Source organism: Mesoplodon densirostris, chromosome 19 (genome assembly GCF_025265405.1).
Source record: "Mesoplodon densirostris isolate mMesDen1 chromosome 19, mMesDen1 primary haplotype, whole genome shotgun sequence".
In the NCBI taxonomy this organism is placed as follows: domain Eukaryota; kingdom Metazoa; phylum Chordata; class Mammalia; order Artiodactyla; family Ziphiidae; genus Mesoplodon; species Mesoplodon densirostris.
Window position 1 is genome coordinate 9,583,913 of NC_082679.1, and position 8,362 is coordinate 9,592,274.

The 8,362-nt window shown below is 58.5% G+C and overlaps 1 protein-coding gene across 2 annotated transcripts; it reads left to right on the top strand.

Moving 5' to 3' along the window:
* The first annotated feature begins 932 nt into the window (after window positions 1-932).
* Window positions 933-8,047, top strand: DMWD (DM1 locus, WD repeat containing). Of its 2 annotated transcripts, XM_060084604.1 has the most exons (5): window positions 933-1,471; window positions 2,722-2,904; window positions 4,984-6,252; window positions 7,042-7,116; window positions 7,495-8,047. In XM_060084604.1, exons 1-5 carry the CDS (start codon window positions 1,028-1,030, stop codon window positions 7,540-7,542), a joined length of 2,019 nt encoding a protein of 672 aa, XP_059940587.1. In that variant the 5' UTR covers window positions 933-1,027; the 3' UTR covers window positions 7,543-8,047. The 2 variants fall into 2 exon arrangements, with proteins under 2 accessions (XP_059940587.1, XP_059940588.1); XM_060084605.1 differs by lacking the exon at window positions 7,042-7,116.
* The last annotated feature ends 315 nt before the right edge of the window (window positions 8,048-8,362 follow it).

Consider the following 8,362-nt stretch of genomic DNA (forward strand, 5'->3'; position numbering starts at 1 on the left):
AGTCTAGGGAGACACTGAGTTCTGCAGCCTGGTGACTGGAGGGGATGTCAGTGCCAGCCCTAAAATGGGGACACAGGAGAGGAGCAGGATTTGGAGTAAGATGTCAGTTTCATTGCAGGACTTGTTGAGTGTGAGATGCTTCTGGGACATTCCGGTGAGAAATCTGGGAGGCGATTGAATAAGTGGGTCTAGGAAGATCTGTGATGGGGGCAGGGTGGTGTCAGAAGAAGTGAGGGGCACTGGCTATCAGAGGGCTGATGGGATCAGGAAGAGATTTTGGGTTACTAGTGGATTATTGGGACGCTGGGGACATTGCAGGGATCAATAAAATTTTGGTGGGTGTCGGAGGACCAAGTGAGATTATTGAAGATTGTGGAGTTATGGAGATACATAGGAGGTTGGTGGGAAATGTGGAGATGTTTGGTGTTAGTATTAATCAGTAGTGGGTTAGATGAAGTCCTTGGAGTTTTATGGAGGCAATGGAGATCAGTGGGATTTGCGGGATCATCAAAGGTGGGGAGGAATGGTTGGAGATGCTGTGGCCAGTCAGGGACTTTAAGATGTAAGTGGGAAACACCGGAGGGTGTATGTTGGGAGTCTTCGGGAGACTCCAGGGTCACCTGGAGTCATCTGTGACATCATGGGAAGGACAAGGTTTGGATGAGGCCTTCTCTTGAGGGTACTCCCGTTGCTAGGCAAACGGTTCCCAGAGCGCCGTTGCTAGGGACCTGTGCTCTTTTGGTGGCCGCGCCCCTTTCCCTACGGGCCCCGCCCCCACAGCCAACCACGTCGGCCACAGGCACGAAGGCCGCGCCCACCTTGTAGCCCCGCCTTCAGTCCAGAACCGTTACCGGAGCGACGGCAGGAGCTCGTCCCGCCTCCCTACCCTGTTGCCAATCGAAGAGGCGTTGCCCGGGCGACGACACCACCTCTTCCGGTGCGGATCCCCGGCTTCCGGCAGGGGGCCTGGCGGCAGGCGGCTGTCCGGCACTAGCGGGGCCCTGGGCTGGGGTGGGGGTCGCCCAAGATGGCGGCGGGCGGCGCGGAGGGCGGCTCGGGCCCCGGCGCTGCCATGGGAGATTGTGCGGAGATCAAGTCGCAGTTCCGCACCCGCGAGGGCTTCTACAAGCTGCTCCCCGGCGACGGCGCCGCTCGCAGGTCGGGTCCGGCTTCCTCCCAGACCCCGGCGCCGCCCCAGCCGCCGCAGCAGCCCCTGCCCGGCCCTGCCTCCACCTCCGGCCCCGGTGCTGCGGGCGCCGCGCCGTCCCCTCCGCCCGCAGGCCCAGGGCCCGGGCCCGCGCTGCCTGCGGTGCGCCTCAGCCTTGTGCGCCTCGGGGAGCCCGACGGCGCCGGTGCCGGGGAGCCTCCCGCCACGCCCGCAGGGCTGGGCGCTGGGGGAGACCGCGTCTGCTTCAACTTGGGCCGCGAGCTCTATTTCTACCCGGGCTGCTGTCGCCGCGGGAGCCAACGGGTGAGCGGCCCGCATCGTGGGGCCCTGGGTGCTGGCTGAGAGGATGGGGATCCTTGAGGTGATTCACAAGTGACAGGAGAGTCCCTGAATGCTAGGGGGCCCTGAGATAGGCATCCTACATGTGACGGACATCTTAAGGGGAAAGGATTCTTGGAGGTAATACGGGATTCTAAAAGGTGATGGGAGGCTCCCTGGGTGCTGGCCATCCTGGAGGTGATGGGAAACCTCGAGATCATGTGAGATCCCGAGGTTATGCGAGGGGGTCCTGGGATGGTGACTATTCTGGAGGTGATGGGGAATCCGAGATGGTATGGGGTGCTCCAAGGTGCTGGCTGGCAGGCATTTTGCAGGTGATGGGAAATGCAGGCTCCGAAGTGATGGAGAGCCCAGGGGTATTGCTGTCTGGGGGTGTTGGGGGGACTTGGGGAGCCCAGAGGTGAGGAGGATTCTGGAAGTGATGGGGGCTTAGAGGTAATAGGGATCCTGAAGGTGAATGGGATCCTAGAGAAACTTGGGGTTCTGGAGGTAATGAGGGTGCTGGAGGAAATGAGAATCTCGGAGCTGATGGGAGATCTGGAGATAATGAGATCCCAGAGGGAACATCCTCAGGTGTGATGGGTGTCTCTAAAGTGATGTCAGTCCCAGAGGACATGAGACCCTTGGAGTTTATGGTGGTCCCCAGAAGTGATGGGGATCCTGAGAGCCCAGCGATGATGAAGGCACCTAAAATTTGGGGGCCCATGAGGTTTAATGGGTCCCTGAACTGTGATGGGGATGCTGAGATTTAAGGACTCCAAAGTGAGGAGAATCCTGGGACATAGGACTTTAGAATTCTGGGGATTGGGTGATCCTGAGTTTTGAGGGTCTTGGAATATAGTGGTGCTAAGACCCAGGGGAGTTGCTGAAATTATAGAAAGGAATTGGAGCTCAGGGACTACAGGGGCCCTGAAACTGACACTGTGGCCAAGGGTGTCCCAGAAGTTGGGGGTGTCCAACTTTGGGGAGGACACACTGTCGTCTCATGTGGTGGCAGGGGGCGAAGCTTCCTGCCTGGTTTTTTCCTCTGTTTGTGATTTGGGTCCTCCTTCCTGTCTGTGGTTGCCCCTTCCCTCCCCTCTCACCCCTCCACCTACCCACTCCCCTCAGGGATTTAACCCTGCTTCCTCTTTGTGGTTTTCCCCCAACCTCAACACCCTCTTCCTTCCTCTCAGTGGTAGAAGCCATTAACTCGTTTTCTCCCACCACCCAAGTCCATTGACCTCAACAAGCCAATTGACAAGCGGATCTATAAGGGCACCCAGCCCACTTGCCACGACTTCAACCAGTTCACTGCTGCCACAGAGACCATCTCCCTGCTGGTGGGATTCTCAGCCGGTCAAGTGCAGTACCTAGATCTCATCAAGAAGGACACCAGCAAGCTATTCAATGAGGAGGTGATTGTGGGCCCCCAGGGCCCAGAACTGCTCCTGTTCCCACCCACCCATACACTGTTTGCCATGAGACTGCAGCTGCCTGGGAAGCAGTGTAGGCCTGAGGGGGCAGGATGAGGGAGAGATGGGGGATGGACTGACAGACGTGGAGGATGGGGTGACAGCAGCTGCTGTGATGATAGCTCATAATGATGGTTGCACCTCCTGTGCCCAGGCCCTATGCTGTGTTAGCCCTGTGCTGAACACATTACTCCTGGAGTTTTCATCAACCAATGGGTTAGGATTGTGATACCCATTTCGCAGATTAGAGAACTGAAGCTACTTACTGGTCGGGATTTGTTGGAAGCCACAGCCCTTGCTTTTCAAATTCTGGGCCCTGTGGGCTTTGGATTCAAATCTTTGCTGCACCATCTACTCACTGTGTGGCTTTGGGAAGGTGACTGTTCCTCCCTTAGCCTCAGTTTTTCTCCTCTGCAAAATGGGATTCCCATCCCTACCTCATGGGACTGTTGTAAAATCATACATGGAGGTTGCTCAGTCCTGGGTGGACCTGGCAGAAGGGGAAATGCCAGTGAAAGACCTTATCTGTGTCCAGAACTACTCTTGTCCTCTATCTTTCTCTCTGTTCTGAGAAGGTATTTCAAATGTACAGAGTGCATGAATGGCAGAGGGGAGTGAGTGGAACACGGAATGGATTAAAGTGGACTAGGTCATCCATTCACAAAATATTCGTTGAGCATTCGTTCTTTGCCAGGCATTGTTCTAAGCACTGGGAATACTACATCTCGGTGAACAAAACAGAGGGCCCTGCCTTTGTGGAGCTTATATCTAGCTGGAGGAGACAGATAGTTATCAAATCACTAAGTAGGCTGTGTGTCAGAGTGTCGTGGAGAAAAATCCAGCAGGGAAGGCGAATGGGGAGTGCTCGGTGAGGTTAGGAGAGGTCTCACTGGAAGGTGACACGGAAATAAAGTCCTAAAGGAGGCAAGACAAATTATTGGAGAAAAGGACATTCTGAGTAGAGGGAACAGCTAGGACAAATGCCGGAAGCAGGACAGCAAAAAGGCTGTGTGGCCAGAGCAGTGTTGGGGGCAGGGTAGTAGATGAGCTCCGAGAAACAACTCGGAGGGGCCAGGAGATGTAGGGTCTGGCAGGTCATGGAAAAGACCTTGGCTTTTAGAACCTCTCGCCACTGGGGTTCATCTGAGCCATAGAACACAGAAACAATTTGATTTAATTTCTAAATTCTCCAGAGAATGGAGGATAGGAAGCAACTTGGGTACCTGGGAAAGAAGTTAATTTGTTACAGACAGTGGATGCCAAAGGGCTTTAGAGCTTGGCTCTCCCCGGAGTCCTGCTTGAGAAAGGCTGCCGTGGTGTTCAGAATGGGAGAGACAGTGCCGGGTGCTGACTTAGGTTTTAATAGCATCTCTTTGGCAACTGTGCAGAGAAGAGACCCAGGTGGTGGAGGCCAGTCAGTTAGGCCGTTGCAGGCCTGACGGCAGCTGAGACCAGGGTGGTTGGAGTTCGGGGTGGTGAGAAGGGATCAGGTTCTGGGCACATTTTGCAGATCAAGCCCACAGGATTTCTTGCAGGTTTGGAGGTGAGTTGTGAGGACAAAAAGGAGCAAAGATGCACGGCTGACAGGATGGGGTTGTCATTCAGGTGTCCAGGAACTACTTTCCAGGTGCCTCCTGCGGGCACAGCTCCGTGCTCTGGGGCTAGAACAATGAACTAAATAAACAAAGATACCTTCCTTGGGGGAGCTGATACTCCGTGACTCAGTATCTTGCCTTAAGCATGACATGGTAAAGATGGCGGAGGGGGTTAGACAGGAGAGTTCTCTGGAAGGCAGCACTGCCCTCCTGCCGAACAAGGGACATCGAGGCTCCACGGAGCTCCCCTCACGCAGCCCTTCTCCCCCTGCTTTCCCCTAACCTGGTGTCTGTCCGTTTCCCTCAGTCCCTCCTCTCCGAGGAGGCCCGGGCCACTTATGATGACCTTCTCCGGGGAACCAGGCTGGGGAGGAGGTGGGCCACTGGAGGATGGCCTTCTCCCAACCCCCGCTCTCTCCCCTGGCAGCGGCTTATCGACAAGACCAAGGTGACATATCTGAAGTGGCTGCCTGAGTCAGAGAGCCTGTTCCTGGCATCACACGCCAGTGGCCACCTGTACCTGTACAACGTCAGCCACCCGTGCGCCTCGGCCCCGCCGCAGTACAGCCTGCTGAAGCAGGGCGAGGGCTTCGCCGTCTACGCCGCCAAGAGCAAGGCGCCCCGCAACCCGCTGGCCAAGTGGGCGGTGGGCGAGGGGCCCCTCAACGAGTTCGCCTTCTCGCCCGACGGCCGGCACCTGGCCTGCGTCAGCCAGGACGGCTGCCTGCGCGTCTTCCACTTCGACTCCATGCTGCTGCGGGGGCTCATGAAGAGCTACTTTGGGGGCCTGCTCTGTGTGTGCTGGAGCCCCGACGGGCGCTACGTCGTGACGGGTGGTGAAGATGACCTGGTCACTGTGTGGTCCTTCACCGAGGGACGCGTGGTGGCCCGAGGCCACGGCCACAAGTCCTGGGTCAACGCCGTGGCCTTCGACCCCTACACCACGAGGGCCGAGGAGGCGGCGGCTGCCGGTGGCGACGGGGAGCGGAGTGGCGAGGAGGAGGAGGAGCCGGAGGCCGCGGGCACGGGCTCGGGCGGGGGCGCTCCCCTCTCCCCGCTGCCCAAGGCCGGCTCCATCACCTACCGCTTCGGCTCGGCCGGCCAGGACACGCAGTTCTGCCTGTGGGACCTCACCGAAGACGTGCTCTACCCTCACCCTCCCCTGGCCCGCACCCGCACCCTCCCCGGCACGCCTGGCACCACGCCGCCTGCCACCGGCAGCTCGCGAGGTGGTGAGCCAGGCCCCGGGCCCCTGCCCCGCTCGCTGTCCCGGTCCAACAGCCTCCCACACCCAGCGGGCAGCGGCAAAGCGGGCGGCCCGGGTGCGGCAGCGGAGCCGGGGACGCCCTTCAGCATCGGCCGCTTTGCCACGCTCACGCTGCAGGAGCGGCGGGACCGGGGGGCCGAGAAAGAGCACAAGCGCTACCACAGCCTGGGCAACATCAGCCGGGGTGGCAGTGGGGGCGGGGGCGGCGGGGACAAGCCCAGCGGCCCCGCCCCCCGAAGCCGGCTGGACCCCGCCAAGGTGCTGGGCACCGCGCTGTGCCCGCGCATCCACGAGGTGCCGCTGCTTGAGCCGCTTGTGTGCAAGAAGATCGCCCAGGAGCGGCTCACGGTCCTCCTCTTCCTGGAGGACTGCATCATCACCGCCTGCCAGGAGGGCCTCATCTGCACCTGGGCCCGGCCGGGCAAGGTGGTGAGTCACCCCACACCAGCCCACCTGGGACCCAGGCAGAGGCGGGCATTGGCAGAGAGGTTTGGTAGCATCACAGCCTCGAGCTGTGTGGGATGAGGGGAAGCCATGGAAATCTGTGTCCCAGAACAAGCCTTCTCAGATCTTAGAGTGACTTCTAGAACGCTTGACAAGCAACGGTAAGCAGAGAGAGGGTCAGGCATAAGAGACATCTGGGTGTGGTGGAGAACATGGCCAGTTATCAGAGGGGCAGCCGGTGGGCCCAGCATGGCTAGGTCTTACAGAATGGTGAAATTTTATTAATACTGCAGCTCGAGCTCTATGGGCAAGGTTGAGCCTGTGCACCCAGCTTCCAGCCTGAGTGTCAGACTCTCGGGATCCGAGCCCACTGCTGGAGGCTTGGGCTGTGGAATCCCAGGCTCAGGGTCCAGTCCAGCACTTCTGCTCCCTGTGTGACCTCGAGCAAGTCACTGCCTCTTTATGACCTTTCCCACCTCTTAGGACAGGGAAGCTTGAAGATGGGTAGGCCATGGGGTTCAGAAAGGTGCTAGTAAGGTGAAGTGCGGGCCTGGTGCCTTATAACTTGGGACCTGTGTTCTCAGATGTCTCCTAAGGGTTTGGGCTCTGGGTCCCAGGATGCTAGATCTGAGGGCTGTGCCTGGTTCCCTGGAAGAGCAGTTTTGGAATTGTAGGGTCCTGAATCCCTAGAACTTAAAGTACAGTCTCAGAGGCAGGGGCATTGGGATTTGGGGAATCTGGTAAGTCCTGAAAGAGATCCCTCTATCTCCCTAGTTCACAGACGAGGAGACCGAGACCCAGACAGGGGAAGGAAGTTGGCCCAGGTCACCCAGCAAGTCAGTGGTAGAGGTAGGACTGTCCCTAAGTTCGTTCTTCCCTCCCAGAATCTTAGAACCCCCTCCGCAGTCAGAAGGGGACCCCAGTTTCCCCCTCTCCTCCCTACCTCCACCCCTACCCCATCCTCTTTGCTCAGGATCACCTGAGGACTTTAATTATTGTATAAAAGTGCCACCTGCTGGGACAGGGAAGCTAGCCGAGATGTAAGTTCCTGAGCCTAGAGCAGCGGCCTCTGTCTGGGTGGTCTGGGGTGGATTGAACGGCAAGGCCAAGGTGGCAGCAGCCTGGGGGACTCCAGGCTGGCTTCCCCCCAACCCCCCACCCCGTGGGACTGGTGAGAGCCCCAGGCGGTCTCTAACCCCCTCCTGTCTCCACTCTCATCTTCCCCAGGGCATCTCCTCCCAACCAGGCAACTCCCCGAGCGGCACAGTGGTGTGAAGCCATGGATGTCGGGGTCCCCCACCCCATGCCCCCAGCTCCTAGCATAACCGTCCCCGCTGACCTCATGGATCAACGTATTAACAAGACTAACCATGATGGAAGGACTGCTCCGGTCCCTCTCCCTGCACAAATTTGGGGCAGAGGGTCCCTCAGACTGGCCCAGACACTGGGGGGATGTAGTGGCCCGTGTGGCCTCAGCCTTGTCCCCACCCACTGCCAAGTACAATGACCCCTTCCTCTGAAACATCAGTGTTAGCCTCATCCCTGTCCCCAGCATGTGACTGGTCACTCCTGGGGGAGAAACTCCCCACCCACAAGAGCCCCAGCTCTGCAGTGCGCCTCTTGGTCCTGTGTGCAGGGCAGGGGGTGGCCCACCCCTCCCCTGGCCCCCGCCCTGCCCTTGCTGTTACTTGTGCTTTTGAAGAATGTTAAATTATGGAAGCCCCTGGGGTCCTCGCTGTCCCCCAGGACCTCTTATTTATACTAAAGTTCCCTGTTTTCACAGCGTCTCTGTTCCCTTCCGCGGAGGTATGGAGGAAGTGTGTGGGTGCTTTCGATGCAGCCCTAGAATGAGTCCACTTTATCCAGAGGAAGAGCTAGGCCCTGCCTCCCCCTGACCCCCTTCTGAGGGCAGGAAGAACTGAAAACCAGAGGAGGGATGTGCCCGAGGCACACAGCTGGTGGATCTGCCGCTGGCCAGCCCCGGGCAGGGCCCTTCAGACAGAGGAGAGTATCCCTCGCCCCACTCCAAACTCTCGGAGGGAAGAGGGCCACCAGGACCCCCTCTTCAGAGTCTTCAGTGGGAGTTTTAAAAGTT

What these genes read in the sequence shown, in the direction of transcription:
- DMWD (XM_060084604.1), top strand. Translation starts at nt 1,028, where the DNA reads ATGGCGGCGGGCGGCGCGGAGGGCGGCTCGGGCCCCGGCGCTGCCATG. An exon ending in GGGCCCGGCCGGGCAAGGTG is followed by an intron (nt 6,253 to 7,041) that starts GTGAGTCACCCC and finishes CTATCTCCCTAG; the next exon opens with TTCACAGACGAGGAGACCGA. An exon ending in CCAGCAAGTCAGTGGTAGAG is followed by an intron (nt 7,117 to 7,494) that starts GTAGGACTGTCC and finishes CATCTTCCCCAG; the next exon opens with GGCATCTCCTCCCAACCAGG.